At 44.2% G+C, this 19295-nt stretch overlaps 1 protein-coding gene across 4 annotated transcripts in view; it reads left to right on the top strand.

Annotated features, from left to right (window-relative positions):
- The window catches only part of LOC118370774 (Friend leukemia integration 1 transcription factor-like), a 33107-nt gene extending 14231 nt beyond the window's left edge, over nt 1-18876 (top strand). For all 4 annotated transcript variants that reach the window (XM_035755908.2, XM_035755906.2, XM_035755910.2 and 1 more), the window contains 5 exons: nt 3837-3905; nt 12163-12222; nt 14227-14286; nt 14434-14481; nt 16310-18876. In XM_035755908.2, the coding sequence (XP_035611801.1) occupies nt 3837-3905; nt 12163-12222; nt 14227-14286; nt 14434-14481; nt 16310-16839 (767 nt within the window). In that variant the 3' untranslated portion in view covers nt 16840-18876. The remainder of the gene's footprint in view (nt 1-3836; nt 3906-12162; nt 12223-14226; nt 14287-14433; nt 14482-16309) is intronic.
- The last annotated feature ends 419 nt before the right edge of the window (nt 18877-19295 follow it).

Raw genomic sequence — 19295 nt, 5'->3', positions numbered from 1 at the left:
GGCTCTATGTGTTTGAATGACCGCCGCTGGGCCCTCTTACTCTCAGCAGAGCAGTTTTCATTAGGAATGGTTGCCGCGGGACTTAACCTGGCTTAGGCGTCCTGCACTGCGGCTCTACCCCCGCCACCATTCTTTTGATTTAGTTGTTGTGTGTTTTGGAAACAGAAGAGATGCTTCGGAATCCTCGGCTTGGGTATTGAAATTGCTTTGGACTCCTTCCCAAGCCAGGAGACAAATGCTCTCTCTTCGTCCCGTGCCAGGCTGACCAGTGGCAGGCCTTTTGAGAAATGAGCAGCATTAGGGCGTATATTGACGTGGGGCGGTGAGCTCGCGTTGAGGTGGGAGGAACTGTGTTAGTAAAGGCACGACGTCGGAAGAGTGTGGGGACTTTCCAGGGTTTACCCTGACCTCAGGGCCGCAGATTTGAAACTGAAGCCGATCTCTTCCCCCTGCAGCACAAACAAACACAATCACAGACACGGAGCTAGCCCATCCAGAACGCAGACCTCTGGCTTCACTCACGAGGAGAGGTGGAGCGGGGCTAAGCTCTCGGTTCCGACTCAGACACACAGGAGAGGGAGAAGCAGGCCCTGGAAGTTTTTAGTGATTACAGGCCGTCTGATGCCTCACCCTCTCCCATCCTCCGCCTCTCCACTCTCCTCCCAACTCGACGACAGTCTGTCCTCGACGAGCTGGAATAATTTCATACACATCTGTGTACATCATGTGTGTTACTTTGGGGTCTGTTTATTGAAACTCTGATTAACATTCTTCAGTGTCATTAAGCTTATTCACAGTAGGCCCGAGCAGGGCAGGGACATTTCCCCTCCCTGCGGCTATACGCTAAAAGTAACAACACACGCCTGTCTCTTTTGTCTTAGTCATACACAGGGAGGAATATCATATAAAAGCTCATGCCAGCAAGGCATTCTGCACATATCTGAATCTCTGTCTCCAGCTGCGAACAGTAATAAGGGTGGTTGCCTGTGCATTATTTTGGCCCCATTGTTGGTCACTTATCCAGATTTTCTACGCGATGGCCTCCCATTCTCCAATGTGCTTTCAATTTGGGGCGCAATTTGAGAATTTGTTCAAATTAGTCTGTCAGGGAGGGACTGCGGACTGTTTGCTTTATTGCACCCATGTAGGTCGGTTTGATACCACATGTGCTGGAACGAACCAAGCACAGCACAGTGAAACCTCCAACAAGGAGAGACTGTATCCTCAGACACAGAGACAGGAGAAAGGGGGGAGAGAGAGAAAAAGAGAGAATGAAAGAGTGGGAGTTTTTATTGAAGTGCATGGAAATAGCCTGAAGTGGCTCTGATTGAGTGCCATAGGAGAATAGCTGCATTGCTTTCTTTCCCAGGTGTCCCTGCTATGGTCTGGTCTGCTCTGTGTGGCTGACTGTGGCTGGAAGGATTTACAGAGTGATAAGTCTGGGCTCCCAGCCTCCCGGGCTGCCTCTGCTCCTGATCCTACTGCTGCTGCTGGTGCAGCCCACTCGAGTGTGGGGACATTCTCAAGACCTCAATAGTTTATGCAGACCATAAACATCTGGGCTGAAGGCTGCAGAGGAAAAGGAGATCTGGAGTTCTCTCCTTCGCAGCAAGTTACTCCCAATCTCTCTCTCTCTCTCTCTCTCTCTCTCTCTCTCTCTCTCTCTCTCTCTCTCTCTCTCTCTCTCTCTCTCTCTCTCTTTTTAGGTTTTTATGGAGCTCCTCCTGCATTAGTTATTTCTATTGGCAGATTAGCACTGCAGTGGAGGGGCTCAGAGGCCTGGCTGCCTCTTGTTAGCTGTTAGGTACCATTACACAGCACCTCTGGTTGGTTTGGCGTTGGTCAGGGAACTGGGCTAATGTAGTCTAATTACTGGGGTCTCCTAGGCCTCCTTTAAGGGGAAGTGGCCTCATCGCCCAGGTGGGTGCCCTTCAGATTGTTGATGGAGAGAAGGGTATGTACATGTTTGAGGGGGTGTGGGACTTGAGAGGGGTTTGTTGATAGAGAAAAGGGTATACATGTGTGAGGGGATAGTATAGATTTTAGCTTGGTAGGATCAACATCAGGCCAGGGCTCAGCAAAGGTCAATGACGTCTAACCATCTCAGAAGGATGTCTGTCAATATTATGGTGTGTCAAGATGGAGGATGAAGGGGCAGGAAGCGTTTTAGACTCATCATTTAGAGAAAAGAAAGAAAACAAAACACTGCTATTGGCAGGTATTATGTAATAGAAGTACAGACTTTTGGCAGATGTGGCTCGGTTGGAGGAGGCTGAACATCAGCCAGTCATTCCACTGCGCAGTCAGATTACTGGGATGCGTTTTCGAGGGGGAAGAGCACGTCCAAATAAATAGGCGGTTTAGCCAAGCCTCCCTCATCCAAAGTGTCAGTGTTGGCGCTCCCCATTTTCTCTTTCTCCCTCTTTCCCTTGCTCCCTCTCTCTCTCCCGTCCTTATAATAGCGGTCCCAGTGTTCTCTTTTGAATCTGTTTTCTCAGCAGCTCTGCCTGTCTGGGGCGGCCCCCATGTGGAACCCAGTAGGGCAGTAGTTAACCCTAACCCCGTCTCTCTCTCTCTACTACTTTTTACTATTCTCTCTCTCGCCCTGGAGATGGGTTGGTGCCGTGCCTGCCCCGTGCGCTTACACTGAGAGTGTGGAATAATTTTTGTATGGGGAGCTGCGTTTGATTGCTGTGCAGGGACCCTGCCTCACACAATGCTTCCCCTGTTCACCAGCCCCAGGTCCAAACCAGGGCCAGAGCCTTGGGGGTGGCGTGGGCTGTGGTGTTGCGGGATGGGGTGGGGGTTAGAATATGTGTGTAGAGCCCCCGCCTCCCGCCTCCCTCCGCCAACCCGCCAAGAAACAGACCCCAGGTCTACATTGCTGTGGGCCCCCCCTATTCCCCCCACCCTCCAAAATGAGCAAAGGCATCCTGCATTCCCAAGCTGTAGCCTATACTGTTATTCATCTCTCCGTCTCCTGCCCATTCAGAAAAGCTCATAGAGTTCCTTCCTAACCAGCAACTCCCAATAGTAGTAGTCTTTGTCTTAAATTTTACACTCCCCATAGTAGTACTAGTACTGGTATTTTCCCAGTGCATTTTTGGTCTGTTTTTCCACTCTGATTTATGCGTCGGGGCAGCTAAAGTTAAGAGAGCATTTTGGTGCCGCCCAGGGTGCCTGTGTAAGCAGAGGAATGCAGAGCACAGTTCTGCTCCATAAGGTAAAATGAAAAGCTCGCCATTATGCTATTATAAATAGTCTTGGTTTCTGGACTTTAATAGTCAGGAGGTTTGTGGTGGAATTGTTGACTCAGCACAGCATTCTGAGTTTAAAGGATTACATATAAAAAATATTGCTGGGTCGATTCTTTATTGGATAGAATGGATTGATTGTTTACAATGTACCATGGGCAGTTTTTAAGTATACTTTTAAGGGGCATCTCAAATTAAAAGGAAATTGAGATCTACTTACACTAATCAAGGATCTTCTTACTGCCACCTACTGGGTATTGGCCAGTGTTTCTACTCACAGCTAATATCATTGTACACTGCATACCAAACATTAGAAACACCTTCCTAATATTGAGTTGACTCCAATGCTTCCCCTAGTTGTGTAAAGTTGGCTGGATATCCTTTGCGTGGTGGACCATTCTTGATATACCTTTATTGGAAATGATTGAGCGTGAAAAACCCTGCAGTGTTGCAGTTCTTGATGCACTTCTATACTATATAACCTATTAGCCAGTATATTTGATGAATCTTGCCCTATGCACAGATAACTGTAAACTTTGAGATCATACAGCTCTGACGTTGTGCCCATCTGGCGTGTTGCAGGTAGCTCATCATTATCCTACAACACTCCATCTCACACGGACCAGTCTCCACGCCTGGCTGCCAAAGAAGGTAGGACAGCATTATTTTCTAAAACCTTACTGCAAATGTTAAATATGGGCAACAGTATTCTATTTCAGAGGTGTTTTTATAGGGGTCTATGCTTCCTTTTTTGAAGAGAGCCAGGTATATGCTGAAAGGGTGAGAGAGAGAGAGAGAGAGAGAGAGAGAGAGAGAGAGAGAGAGAGAGAGAGAGAGAGAGAGAGAGAGAGAGAGAGAGAGAGAGAGAGAGCGAAAGAGAGAGAGGACAAGAAAGAGTGTTCTCATTTAGCACGATCATTTAGCCAAAACAATAGAGCTGCAGCACGCTCCGCTCTGTCTGCCAGCCCCTCAGCGCACGGTGGTCTCAGTGTGAGTGCCAGCTCCCTCTCTGCTGCCACAGAGGAGAACAGGCCCAGGTCCTGGCAGCACCAAGCAGAGACACAGCTATTGACAGGTGTATCTTTTGTACAGGGGAATAATATCAGGCAGCGCTACCCCAGTCTGTGCTATTCATGGCCTACCTGCACATGGAGGAAAGCGAGGGCCACCTTACAATGGAAGGGAATTAGCAAAACAAAAGTCATGCCGTGGCAAACCTCCGCATCCACAGGGGGAGATATAGGAGGATAGGGTGGGGGGGCTCAGCGAGATAGCACGTCTAAATAAGGTCATTTTTGTGGAGCGGTGTACTTAAAGGACAGGTGGTTCAGCCACAATGTAAACAGAGACAGAAAGGAGACAGAAGGGGAGATGAGTTGTTTTTGTTGTCACAACTTTGACTCAATCTAAGAGGGAACACGTGGTGGTAGGGAGGAAAGGTTTTTTGGCGGTTGATGTGTGTATTTGTGCAGGTTTTGGAGGGCAACTGTTACACTGAGCATTGTAGGGCACAGTTCATTGTTTTAACATTCTGTGTTGTTTGGTGTTGATGAGACATGTTCATTCTCTCTGATCAGATACACTGATCAGTCTGGAAGACAGGGTTTTTTGCAGACAGCTAAAATGTGACTTTATGGTCCATAAATAACTCTGAATGTTTTTTATTTAACTAGGCAAGTCAGTTAAGATCAAATTCTTATTTACAATGACGAACCTACCCCAGCCAAATCCTAACCCAGACGACGCTGGGCCAATTGTGCACCGCCCTAAGCGACTCCCAATCATGGCCGGTTGTGATACAGTTTGGAATCGAACCAGGGTCTGTAGTGACGCCTCTAGCACTGAGATGCAGTGCCTTAGATCGCTGTGCCACTCTGAGGAGACACTTTGTCAAATGCGCATTTGCACTGACATTTATCAAATCACATTTTATTTGTCACATGCTTCGTAAATGACAGGTTTACCAATGCATTCCCAACAATGCAGAGGGAAAGGAAGTGGAGAAATAATAGAAAAGAAAAACACAGAATAATAATAAAAGTAATACTAGATACACAATCAGTAATCATAACTTGGCTACAGACAAGGGGTACCATCACCGAGTCAATGTGCAGGGTTATGACGTAAGTGAGGTAGATATGTACATGTACAGTGCATTTGGAAAGTATTCAGACCCCTTGACTTTTTCAACATTTTATTACGTTACAGCCTTATTATAAAATGGATTAAATAAAAACATGTCCTAATCAATCTATGCCCATAATGACAAAGCAAAAACAGGTTTTTAGAAACTTTTGCAAATGTATTGCAAATAAAAAACAGAAATACCTTATTTACACAAGTTTTCAGACCCTTTGCTATGAGACTTGAAATTGAGCTCAGTTGCATCCAGTTTCAATTGGTCATCCTTGAGATGTTTCTACAACTCGGAGTCCACCTGTGGTAAATTGATTGGGCATGATTTGGAAAGGCACACACCTGTCTATATAAGATCCCACAGTTGACAGTGCATATCAGAGCAACAACCAAGCTGTGAGGTCTTAAATGAAAGAAGTTTGGAACCACCAATACTCTTCCTAGAGCTGTCCGTCTGGCCAAACTAAGCAATCAGGTGAGAATGGCCTTGGTCAGGGAGGTGACCAAGAACTCAATGGTCCCTCTGTCAGAGCTCCAGAGTTCCTCTGTGGAGATGGGAGAACCTTTCAGAAGGACAACCATCTCTGCAGCTCTACACCAATCAGGCCTTTATGGTAGAATGGCCAGATGGAAGCCACTCCTCAGTAAAAGGCTAATGACAGCTTGGAGTTTGCCAAAAGGCACCTAAAGAACTCTCAGACCATGAGAATCAAGATGCTCTGGTCTGCTGAAACCAAGATTGAACTCTTTGTGGTGGTGGCAGCATCATGCTGTGGGGATGTTTTTCAGCGGCAGGGACTGGGAGAATAGTCAGGATTGAGGGAAAGATGAAAGGAGCAAAGTACAGAGAGATCCTTGATGAAAACCTGCTCCAGAGTGCTCAGGCCCTCAGACTGGGGCAAAGGTTCACCTTTCAACAGGACAACGGCCCTAAGCACACAGCCAAGACAACTTGGTGGCTTCTGGAAAAGTCTCAGAATGTTCTTGAGTGGCCAAGCCAGAGCCCAGACTTGAGCCTGATCAAACATCTCTGGAGAGGCCTGAAAATAGCTGTGCAGCAACGCTCCCCATCCAACCTGACAGAGCTTGAGAGGATCTGCAGAGAAGAATGGGAGAAACTCCCCAAATACAGGTGTGCCAAGCTTGTAGCGTCATACCCAAAAAGACTTGAAGCTGTAATTGCTGCCAACGGTGCTTCAACAAAGTCCTGAGTAAAAGGTTGAATACTTATGTAAATGTTATATTTCAGTTTTTTAATTTGAATACATTTGCAAAAATTTCTAAAAACCTGTTTTTGCTTTGTCATTTTGAGGGTAGATTGATGAAGAGAAAAAAAACGATTTAATCAGTTTTAGAATAAGGCTGTAACATAACAAAATGTGGAAGAAGTCAAGGGGTCTGAAGAGTTTCCTAATGCACTGCAACAAGGAATAAAGTGACAGATAGTAAACAGTAGCAGCAGCGTATGTTATGAGTCAAAAAAGTAATTGCAAAAAGGACCACTGCAGAGGTTGCTATTTGGTTAACTATTTAACTACATTTTTTGCAGTCTTATGGCTTGGGGTAGAAGCTGTTCAGGATCTTATTGGTTCCAGACTTGGTGTGTCAGACCCGCCTAAGCCTGTGTTAGTGTCTGTGAGATGAAGTACATATCCTTTACATGTGGACTGGGAAGTCACCACCATATACAGTACATGAGAACAGGTTGCAATAACACTGATAGACTGGCTCACAGGAAAAGGGCATATCTAGCTGGGAAGAGAGGAAGAGACTAGGCTGAGTTACACTGTTCTCACCCTGGTTCATATCATCATGGGTGTACTCGATGAGATACTTTATGTTTCTGTACGATTTTATTCCGTTTTTTTTAAGAAATTGACATAGACAAAATACATGAGCGCTAAGATTCTGCAGTGTCACCTCTGACCCCTTCTTCCTGGTTCTCAGTGGCAGGTGTTTGGACTGGCAGATCCAGCAGGTCAACTCCCCTCAACACCATTTCCCCAACACAGAGAAGTGGCTACCATAATAGTGCTCCTTCTTCTCCTAATACAAACTCAGTCACAGCCCAAATTCCATAAAAGCCTTTTTCCTCCAGAAATGCCAGTATTGAGACTTTTATCAACCTTCTATCACCAGATGTTCACAGTCATATTGTCTGTAGAAAAGGGTCACATACCATCTCAGCTCTGTCAGGGTATAGTAAGCACCGTTATTCAGCAGGAGACCTCCAAATCTTTTCCAGACTGTCTGATGTAAAAAGCAATGTTATGAATAAAAGTGAGCATATAAAACATGGAATGCAGCAGCCATGAAAAGTGTGTGTGTGTGTTCATGTGCTTGCTTGCCTGTGTGTTGAGTTTAAAGGGTACAGGGAGATAGTTTGGAGATTCAGTGATTTACCACATGGCTCCTCAGTGGTCACAGAGAGGGAAGCTTTAGCGATTGATGGGCTATTCTTTGTCTTTTATCTTTCCCTCTATGGCCTCCCAAGTGGAGAACTGCTGATTTACATTGGTTGTATAGCCAAGCATACATACAGTACTCTATCCATTGTATGTACATTGTGTCTGCTAAAGCTTGGCAGCTGCCTCTGCCAAGCTCATATAGTCAGCTCTTTTCCTTTCTCACACAGATGGCTTTTAAAGCACCTGCATACAGTATAAAAAGCCCTGCTCTGTCTGAGTCTGTCTTTGGCTTAGACTGTGGGTTAAAAGCGGTCCATGACTATGCTTCTCTCTCGTTGGTGCTCAGCCCTTGTTTTGAATAGCTGGTCTGCAGTCAGGTCTCCCAGGAGGAGCAAGCATTGCACCACACCCCAGCCCAGAGTGGAAACTGGCTCTACTCAGAGGGCCTGGAAAAAGAGGGAGAGAGAGGCTCCATACTTCTGGGGTGTCTGTTGAGTTTGCATGGCTGACTGTATTCCTGACCTGGTGTGCTCATCTGGACTCTGGTCGTCCTTCCCAGTCTGTCTGCCTGGCTTCCCCCTTTCCTATCATCTCTTCTCGTTTCCTCTCTACTCCTTTCGTACCCTCTCCTCCCCTCTCCTCTCCTCTCCTCTTCTGCCCTTGAGCAAGGCAGTTAACCCCCACAACAACTGCTCCCCGGTTGCCAATGAAGTGGATGTCGATTAAGGCGCCCCCCCCGCAACTCTCTTATTCAGAGGGGTTGGGTTAAATGTGGAAGACACATTTAGTTTGAAATCATCCAGTTGACTAAGTATTCCCCTTTCCCTTCCTTCCCTTCTTCTTCCCTTCTCATCTCCTCACCTCCCGTCTCCTCTCGTCCACTCTTCTGAATGGTGCTCCACATAGGTCTCATGTCCACCCCTGCCCTTCTGGTCTGACTCAGACCCTAATCGAATCAGGAAAGCAACTTCCCCACTGTCTATAGCGGTGAACCCTTAATATGAGGATATTGCAGGGATGTGACCCTCTCTCATGTCGAAAGGCTACATAGTGGAGCCGAGTGTAGTCTATCCAACCACCTCCTCTGCTCTTTATCAGACAGTAGCGGGATTCAACACCATTGTTTTCTTTTCACATTCCAACGTTGTGTTTTGTCTGTCTGAGTCTCTTGAGTTTCTCACTCTCTCTCTCTGTCTCTCTCTCTCTCTCTCTGTATCTGTCTCTCGCACTCTCTCTCTCTCCCCCTTCTGTTTGTGACCCTTCTCTTGGAAGGAGGTAGCCCCTGTGTGTTTTTTTGCAGAGGAGGGGGAGCGGGAGAGGGGAAAAAAGGGCTAGTAAAACAAAGAGAGGTTGTCTGCAGGCAAGGCAAGCAGGAAACGCAACTCTCCGAGGACTCTCCCCCAGTCGCTGCTACTTGGCTATCCCACCAGCCCACTGCAGATTGGACCTGACAGCCTCTGCTGAGCGACGGCCGCCCGACTGTTATTCGTCTCTCACTCTCTCACTCTGTCTCTCTCTCTCACTCTCTCTTCTATCACTCTCTCTCTGACTTCTCTCTTCTCCCTCCGCCTCTTTCTCTACCACTCCACCAGCTCCCTCCATCCTACCCCAGGCCCACCTGACAGTGAGAGAAAAGAGAGACCCACTCTTTGTTTAGTTCTTCCAGGTTCAGGCCCATTGAGTCAACTCTGGGGTTAATAGTTTAAAAAGCATAAAGAGTGAGATGTTCATGAGATATCTTTTTAGGGAAATGTTTCTGCTGAAGGACGGTTTTATAAAGCACAAACACACATGAGCAAAAGGAAATAACTTGAAATAACATCCTGTGAAAGTGTGATTAAATACACTGTTTGTAATTATTATAATTTATAATTATAATAATTTTATTGTAGATATGTAATTTATGTTAGACAATAAAACAAGTTCTAGTGACATTGCTTCTTAGAAAGCCTTATTTTTTATTTTTTATTACAGCTTTAAATCAAGTTTGTGGTTGAGAAGTACTCAACACTAAAGTAGATGTGCATTTTGATTTATTCAATGTTGGTTGAAGTAAACCAGTGGAAGGTCTGCATTTCCAAATGTTTGTTTTATAGGAAATGACATGTTTCTGACCACGAGAGGGCAGTGTTGGATAATGTTTTGAGAAGCCATGACATGGCTCTCAACCAGTTGTAGATGCGGAGGTCACTGATGAGTCAGAGGGAGCTAGTTGTGACAAAACCTCCTGTAATAGGTGGGTGTCTGCATCACCACGGTGAAGCATGTTAAGTTCTAGCTGTCCCATTGGCTGTATATGTAGCGTGACACACATGATTTAGAGCCTTAAGTCTTCACGTTAGGCACCTGCGGTGTCTCTTAACTGCATGTTGAGCTCAGCAGGGGCTTATATGAGCACCACTTATGTGACCAAACATAAAAACAGTGGTGACATCATGAGATTTGAAACATTAAAATATTAATGTAGTCATTATAACACGATGGAAGACTAGTAGGACATTACATCAGCTATATGTAATATTAGTAGGACATTACATCAGCTATATGTAATATTAGTAGGACATTACATCAGCTATATGTAATATTAGTAGGACATTACATCAGCTATATGTAATATTAGTAGGACATTACATCAGCTATATGTAATATTAGTAGGACATTACATCAGCTATATGTAATATTAGTAGGACATTACATCAGCTATATGTAATATTAGTAGGACATTACATCAGCTATATGTAATATTAGTAGGACATTACATCAGCTATATGTAATATTAGTAGGACATTACATCAGCTATATGTAATATTAGTAGGACATTACATCAGCTATATGTAATATTAGTAGGACATTACATCAGCTATATGTAATATTAGCTATATGGACATTACATCAGCTATATGTAATATTAGTAGGACATTACATCAGCTATATGTAATATTAGTAGGACATTACATCAGCTATATGTAATATTAGTAGGACATTACATCAGCTATATGTAATATTAGTAGGACATTACATCAGCTATATGTAATATTAGTAGGACATTACATCAGCTATATGTAATATTAGTAGGAAATTACATCTGTTAGATGTGTGTCTTGTTTCACTGGCTGTTATATGTCCTCCTGTCTAGTGACTCTTTGCATGTGGTACAGTCTTAGCCGATAACAAAGCTAAATGTCAGGGTTGCTATAGTCGTTGCCAACCAAATGAAGGTGAAATTGCATCTACTTTCAATTTAGATGGGAATGTGCAGTACTGTTTTTGATGCCTTGATGGAGAAAATATGCATCTTGTTTTATCTGCATGTCAAGGAGATTGATTACAACAGGTAGCAATTCAGGTACCCAGACAGCATTCATCAGTTGGGAACCTCACAAACATAAGGCAATTCTTTCCAGTTGCAGCATCTTACAATCATAAACTACCAGAATGTCTATCTGTCTGTTTGTGTGTCAGTTTGTGTGTATTTTCCCCTCCAGTTTGTGGTCACCATGGTGCAACCTGCTCATGAAACTGTCATTTCATCGAAGACATCTTGTTGGTTCCTCTAGTTTTGAGACATAGTTGTATGTCAGATAAACCCACATAACCGTGGCCAGATATCCTGCTGCACAGGGTTTCTTGGACAGGGCTTGGATAGGCAGGCAAACCTTTTTATAGCCAGCTCTTGGCATCACTACTCTGCCTTATTTCTGTGACAATCTCGTTGCTTGTTTAAAGCCAAGTTGTGTTCCTGAGATGGGTTCGCTTGCAGGTGGGGAGGTAGAGAGCACAGCCTAGAACATACACAGCCACATACCAAAAAGAGACACTACCACATTTTAATTCAGGACTAGTGTATATTATGAGATGAAGTGGAGGGTTCATCTTCTCGAGCAAGAATCAGTTCATTTCCCACTCGAGGGAGAGGGTGTCGAGGGAGAGGGTGTCGAGGAGAGGGTGTCGAGGGAGAGGTTGTTGTTTTATTCGGGGGGTCGAATGGTTGGGGCAGCTCTCACGTAACTGTAGGGGGATCTTGGATGGTTGATGGCCTGGCGGTTGGGAGCTTGGGCCGGTGACCGATAGCTCGCTGGTTCGGCTCCCTGTTTTTGAAAATTAAAAATACACTGAGTTAAAACGAGCCACAAACGATTCCCCACATGGCAGCTTCTTGTAATTGTTGCTAGCTATCTGACCATTCAGAGTCATAACACCCCACAGCCTTCTGCCTCATCGATGCGTGGGCATCATTTTCGTATACGATGTCAGCCAACCCATCTATAGGATAAATAAATGCAATACTCCGATATTAAATGTTAGGAAGTGCAGTAGAGTGTTTAATGTTGACAAATCTCTCTTTGTCGCTCTCCACTTCTCAGACCCTTCATATGATGCTGTACGGCGGACTGGATGGTCGAACAACATGCACAGTGGAAAAGGTAAGCAAGCGCTTTGCTTTACTGAGTCGCAGAAAGACTTGTAGCCTAACCACGCAAGGAATTAGCATATGGTCCAACCCATCATGCATCATCACATACAGTGCCTTCGGAAAGTATTCAGACCCCTTGACTTTTTCCACGTTTTGTTACGTTACAGCCTTATTGGATTAAATAAAACAATTTCCTCAGCAATCAACATGCAATACCCCATAATGACAAATAATAATATAATAATATATGCCATTTAGCAGACGCTTTTATCCAAAGCGACTTACAGTCATGTGTGCATACATTCTACGTATGGGTGGTCCCGGGGTGGTCCCGGGGATCGAACCCACTACCCTGGCGTTACAAGCGCCATGCTCTACCAACTGAGCTACAGAAGGACCACAGGAAAAATAGGTTTTTAGAAACTTTTTCAAATGCTTAAAAACAAAAAACAGAAAAACTTTATTAACATAAGTATTCAGGCCATTTGCTATGTGACTCGAAATTGAGCTCAGGTACACCCTGTTTCCATTGATCATCCTTGAGATGTTTCTACAACTTGATTGGAGTCCACCTGTAGTAAATTCAATGGATCGGACATGATTTGGAAAGGCACAACCCTGTCTATAAGTTGACATCACATGTTAGAGCAAAAGTCAAGCCATGAGGTCAAAGGAATTGTCCGTAGAGCTTGAGACAGGATTATGTTGAGGCACAGATCTGGGGAAGGGTACCATTTCTACAGCATTGAAATTCCCCAAGAACACAGTGTGCTCCACCATTTTCAAATGGAAGAAGTTTGGAACCACCAAGACTTCCTAGATCTGGCCGCCTGGCCAAACTAAGCAATCGGGTGAGAAGGGCTTTGGTCAGGGAGGTGGCCAAGAACCCGATGGTCACTCTGATAGTGCTCTAAAGTTCCTATGTGGAGATGGGAGAACATTCCAGAAGGACAACCATCTCTGCAGCACTACACCAATTAGGCCTTTATGGTAGTGGCCAGACGAAGCCACTTTTCAGTAAAAAGCACATGACAGCCTGCATGGAGTTTGCTAAAAAGCACCTAAAGACTCTCAGATCATGAGCAACAAGATTCTCTGGTCTGATGAAACCAAGATTTAACTCTTTGGCCTGAATGCCAAGCTTCACGTCTGGCGGAGACTTGGCACCCTCCCTACGGTGAAGCATGGTGGTGGCAGCATCATGCTGTGGGGATGGGTTTTTTAGCGACAGGGACTGGGAGACTAGTCAGGATCGAGGCAAAGATTAATGGAATAAAGTACAGAGAGTTCCTTGACAAACCTGCTCCAGAGCGCTCAGGATCTCAGACTGGGGCAAAGGTTCACTTTCCAACAGGACAATGACCCTAAGCAATCAGCCAATTCAACACAAGAGTGGCTTCGGGAAAAGTCTCAATGTCCTTGAGTGGCCCAGCCAAAGCCCGGACTTGAACCCGATCAAACATCTCTGGAGAGAACTGAAAATGGCTGTGCAGCAATGCTCCCCATCAAACCTGACAGAGCTTTAGAGGACCTGCAGAGAAGAATGGGAGAAACTCCCTAAATACAGTTGTGCCAAGCTTGTATTTTATAAATTAGCAAACATTTAAAAAAAACTTATTTTTGCTTTGTCATTATGGGGTATTGTGTGTAGATTGATGAGGAACAAAACAATGTAATCAATTTTAGAATAAGGCTGTAACCTAACAGAATGTGGAAAACGTCAAGGGGTCTGAATGCACTTTAATGCACTTTACATTCTTCCCTAGCTCATAGAGAGACGTGTGAGAGCCCACTCAACCCAAGCACGCAAGGCAAACCACCAATGATTAAATCCTCAGTCGTCAACCCTGAAATCTGTGAACTTTAAGCACTTACCCTAGCCACCAGTTACTGGCCTGTTTTCTTTGGAACGGGGCTGACATGCCATTAAGATGTGTACTGTGGTTTATCCATGACCGCCCAACTGGCTTTCTTCCCTCCTGTTTCTTTCCCCTCCTAAACTCTCCCTCTTCAGGCTCGCCGGTGGTCACACAGAACGTGTCCAAGTCCACTGAACAGCCCAGACCTCAGCCAGGTAATGTATTTCACCCTGCTCAATCCTACCATCATGTGTGTGTGCTCCACTTAAGACAGCCGCATTTGGTTACACCCATCTCACAAGGATGAGGATCAGCCTAATGTATAGTGATACATACAGACTAACAGACCTCTCTCTCCACAGATCCTTACCAGATCCTGGGGCCCACCAGCAGTCGACTGGCCAACCCAGGTAGGTACAGGAGGATGTATGAGACCAATCATACATCAGATGTAAACTAAATTTCCCAACATACATTGCTTCATTATGGCCCTGGTGGATTTCTCTGAAAAAAAATAATTTGCTGAGAATTGTGCACATTTGCATTCTAATTTATTGCAGTATTCAGTAAGTACAGTCGTGGCCAAAAGTTTTGAGAATGACACAAATATTAATTTTCACAAAGTCTACTGCTTCAGTTTGTATGATGGAAATTTGCATATACTCCAGAATGTTATGAAGAGTGATCAGATGAATTGCAATTAATTGCAAAGTCCCTCTTTGCCATGCAAATAAACTGAATCCCCCCAAAACATTTCCACTGCATTTCAGCCCTGCCACAAAAGGACCAGCTGACATCATGTCAGTGATTCTCTCGTTAACAGAGGTGTGAGTGTTGACGAGGACAAGGCTGGAGATCACTCTGTAATGCTGATTGAGTTCGAATAACAGACTGGAAGATTCAAAAGGAGGGTGGTGCTTGGAATCATTGTTTTTCCTCTGTCAGCCATGGTTACCTGCAAGGAAACACGTGGCGTCATCATTGCTTTGCACAAAAAGGGCTTCACAGGCAAGGATATTGCTGCCAGTAAGATTGCACCTAAATCAACCATTTATCGGATCATCAAGAACTTCAAGGAGAGCGGTTCAATTGTTGTGAAGAAGGCTTCAGGGCGCCCAAGAAAGTCCAGCAAGCGCCAGGACCGTCTCTTAAAGTTGATTCAGCTGCGGGATTTGGGGCACTACCAGTACAGAGCTTGCTCAGGATTGGCAGCAGGCAGGTGTGAGTGCATCTGCACGCACAGTGAAGTGAAGAATTTTGGAGGATGGCCTGGTGTCAAGAAGAGCAGCAAAGAAGCCACTTCTCTCCAGGAAAAACATCAGGGACAGACTGTTATTCTGCAAAAGGTACAGGGATTGGACTGCTGAGGAATGCGGAAAAGTCATTTTCTCTGATGAATCCCCTTTCCGATTGTTTGGGGCATCCTGAAAAAAGCTTGTCCGGAGAAGACAAGGTGAGCGCTACCATCAGTCCTGTGTCATGCCAACAGTAAAGCATCCTGAGACCATTCATGTGTGGGGTTGCTTCTCAGCCAAGGGAGTGGGCTCACTCACAATTTTACCTAAGAACACAGCTATGAATAAAGAATGGTACCAACACATCCCTGAGAGCAACTTCTCCCAACCATCCAGGAACAGTTTGGTGACGAACAATGCATTTCCCAGCATGATGAAGCACCTTGCCATAAGGAAAAAGTGATAACTAAGTGGCTCGGGGAACAAAACATCGATATTTTGGGTCTATGGCCAGGACACTCCCCAGACCTTAATCCCATTGAGAGCTTGTGGTCAATCCTCAAGAGGCAGGTAGACAAACAAAACCCCACAAATTCTGACAAACTCCAAGCATTGATTATGCAAGAATGGGCTGCCATCAGTCAGGATGTGGCCCAGAAGTTAATTGACTGCATGCCAGGGCTGATTGCAGAGGTCTTGAAAAAGAAGGGTCAACACTGCAAATATTGACTCTTTGCATCAACTTCATGTAATTGTCCATAAAAGCCTTTGACACTAATGGAATGCTTGTAATTATGCTTCAGTAACATAGTAACATCTGACAAAAAATGTCTAAAGACACTCAAGCAGCAAACTTTGTGAAAATTAACATTTGTGTCATTCTCAAAACTTTTGGCCACGACTGTACATAATGAGTTATGGGTCTTTGATCAATCGGCTGTTAGGTGTTCAGGGATAGAACAGCTGTTGATTTGACCTATGTATGTGTGTGTTTCCTGGCCAGGTTCAGGACAGATCCAGCTGTGGCAGTTCCTGCTGGAGCTCCTGTCAGACAGCACCAATGCTGGCTGCATCACATGGGAGGGCACCAATGGAGAGTTCAAGATGACTGACCCTGACGAGGTGGCGAGGCGCTGGGGCGAGAGGAAGAGCAAGCCCAACATGAACTACGACAAGCTGAGCCGCGCCCTGCGCTACTACTACGACAAGAACATCATGACCAAGGTGCACGGCAAGCGCTACGCCTACAAGTTTGACTTCCACGGTATCGCTCAGGCCCTTCAGCCCCACCCCACCGAGTCCTCCATGTACAAGTACCCCTCGGACCTTGCATACGTGCCCTCCTACCATGCCCACCAGCAGAAGGTCAACTTCGTGTCCCCACATCCCCCCTCCATGCCCGTCACCTCTTCTAATTTCTTTGGACCCACTGCTCCGTACTGGAGCTCCCCTACAGGGGGCATCTACCCCAACCACAGCGTCCCCCGCCACCCCAACTCCCACGTGCCCTCCCACCTAGGCAGTTACTACTAATCCCCACTGCACCATGCCGTCTTCCCCAACCTTCTCTCCCCCCAACCAAACCCACCAGTGCTGATCTGAAACCACAATGAAACCAAACCAACTAAGACCGAGAGAAAGGGCGATTCTCTGCCTGGACCCAAAGTCTGCTCTTAACTGGCAAGAAAGCTAACTGAAGAAAGCTAACTGAAGAAAGTTAACTGAAGAAAGTTAACTGAAGAGATCTAACTGAAGGAATGTTTGAAGGATAAAAAAAACTGGATGTTCCAAATGGAGTACTACTTATTTACAAGACAAGAGACTGTTTCCATGTTTGTTTTGTTCAGTTTTTCAGTTTGTCTGTGTTTTTTGTGCCATGTGTCCCTTGAAAACAGCACCCATGGGCCAGTTCAGAGTGCCCCCAAAATCTAGACACGTTACCCACACAGACGCAGCCTTATCGAGAGACCATAGAGGCTCTCATACCTACTTTGTGCCTGATCACAGACATGGACCCATTCTCTATGTGTCTCAATCTACATTTCCCTCATATGATAAAGCTCCTGCCCTGTTCCTCGTTCCAGTCCTGTATGGGGTCTCAGATCAACATCATGTTCTTCTGTCTCATGTTCTGGTATTAGTCCGTCCATCTGTATCCGGTGTAGGTAGGGCTTTAAAGAAAAGGACTTCTCAGCACTGAATGAAAATGAAATGTTGGCAACTGGAATACGCCATTGATTCACACTTATCTTATCCTCCAAACTGGAAGTAGGCGAGTTGGAGACCAGAGTTGGTAGTGAAGCGCTGTAGCTATGTTTTCAGGGGGCCACACACCGGTTGGCTGTTGTTATAGGAACTATGCTGTTTGTCCTCTTCAGCCATTGGTTCGTTCCATTTCCAGATGTTTTGTTGGACCAAGTCATTATTAATGTGAATGCCCTCTGGTCCATGGAACACATCCTCAATTTGACAATCACAGTTGTTTGTCTGTCCAGGCCAGTCAAGTGTCTCTGTGCATTCATATTGCACTGCCATTTCAAAACGTGCATTTTCAGATGTTTAAAGTTTGTTGTATGAAAGAAATAATTGTATTTAAACAGCTGAATATGGACTTGAAAATAAATGGTTTACGAAATAAAGAACAAAACCAATAAAGTAAGAAAGGATGAAAACGTAGAAATCCTCAGATTCGCGAATGCTGTGCGTTCGTCAGACCTATTTTCTATTATTTTGTAAACATTGGTCAACTAGGCATTAAAGCAACTTACTGTATAAATTATGCAGAGTTATTTTCATATGTGACACAGTTTTAAAAAGTCAAGAGAATTAATACGAGTTGACCTCGGTCAAAAATGCAAACATTGTTAAGTCCGTTACTGATATATAAGTATGTTCAACATTTTTAAACGTTTTATATCTGTACATTTGGGCAGTCCATTTTTACATGATTTGTATTTTATTTTATGAAATTCAATTTGTAATGTCCTCAGTGCCTTGGAGTGAACACAAGATTTGTTCTAGCTAGTTATTACCAAAAACCACAAATGCCTGCTTGAATCATAATCCTATACTTATAGTCAATCTGTTATTCTGTATATACCATGCTTATGGTTGCTTTCAATTCTAAAATAGGCCAACAATACTTGTCATGTCTCATATCATTAAGCCAACCACCCAGAAATTGCCAGCTTTTGTCTGTGCCTTTAAATTGGCCTGGTATATTATGCAAAAGAGCACAGACACCCCTTATATTCACAGCAAGCATCTCTTTTAAGCTCGATTGCTTTAGATGTGTGAATTAAAGGGAATTTGTTAATGTAGCATGAAGATAATAATCTAAAATGTACCCTTTACATCCACCTCTCATAAACAGTCATGTTCAATGAAAGGGGAGCTGTGCTACTTCGTATATGCAATGTATTTTGGATATTAAATATATAAATGTAATTTTGCAATTAACCATTTTATTATTATTGTAATTCCTGCCATGTATTAAGTACTAACTTTTGAAAAAGGGCTTTTGTATAGGAAAGAAATTTGACAAAATAAAAGTTTTTACTTCTGAACATATTTACTTCTGTTGGTCCATTGTCTGCCAGAAAGTAGGATACTGATCTTTAGCTACTAGGCAAAGTTACAACATCATTTGTATATTTTTCCTCTTATCTGCATCACTATAAGAAATCTAGTTAATGTGTAGCTCTGTTTCAATCAATACGTAATCATCATTACTAGCAATATTATCCAGACTATAACACAATTTCATTCATTTTTATAATTTCAGTGTTATACAAAATTATTTGATGAGAAAATACATTTCCTGTGGAGAAGAGATTGTAACAGGAAATACTTTATTGGTTTCTCTGATGTTTCTTATATACTGTATGAACACACATCGACCCAAGTCCCAATACCTGTGCTAACAATATCAGATGACTACTGGGGTTGTTGGGGTGTTATGTAAGTGCCTCAGAAGAGTATGTTGTGAT

The sequence above is a fragment of the Oncorhynchus keta genome, chromosome 1 (genome assembly GCF_023373465.1).
Source record: "Oncorhynchus keta strain PuntledgeMale-10-30-2019 chromosome 1, Oket_V2, whole genome shotgun sequence".
NCBI classification, from domain to species: domain Eukaryota; kingdom Metazoa; phylum Chordata; class Actinopteri; order Salmoniformes; family Salmonidae; genus Oncorhynchus; species Oncorhynchus keta.
The sequence above is the reverse complement of the archived record's forward strand: the minus strand, read 5'-3'. Positions and strand labels throughout refer to the sequence as shown.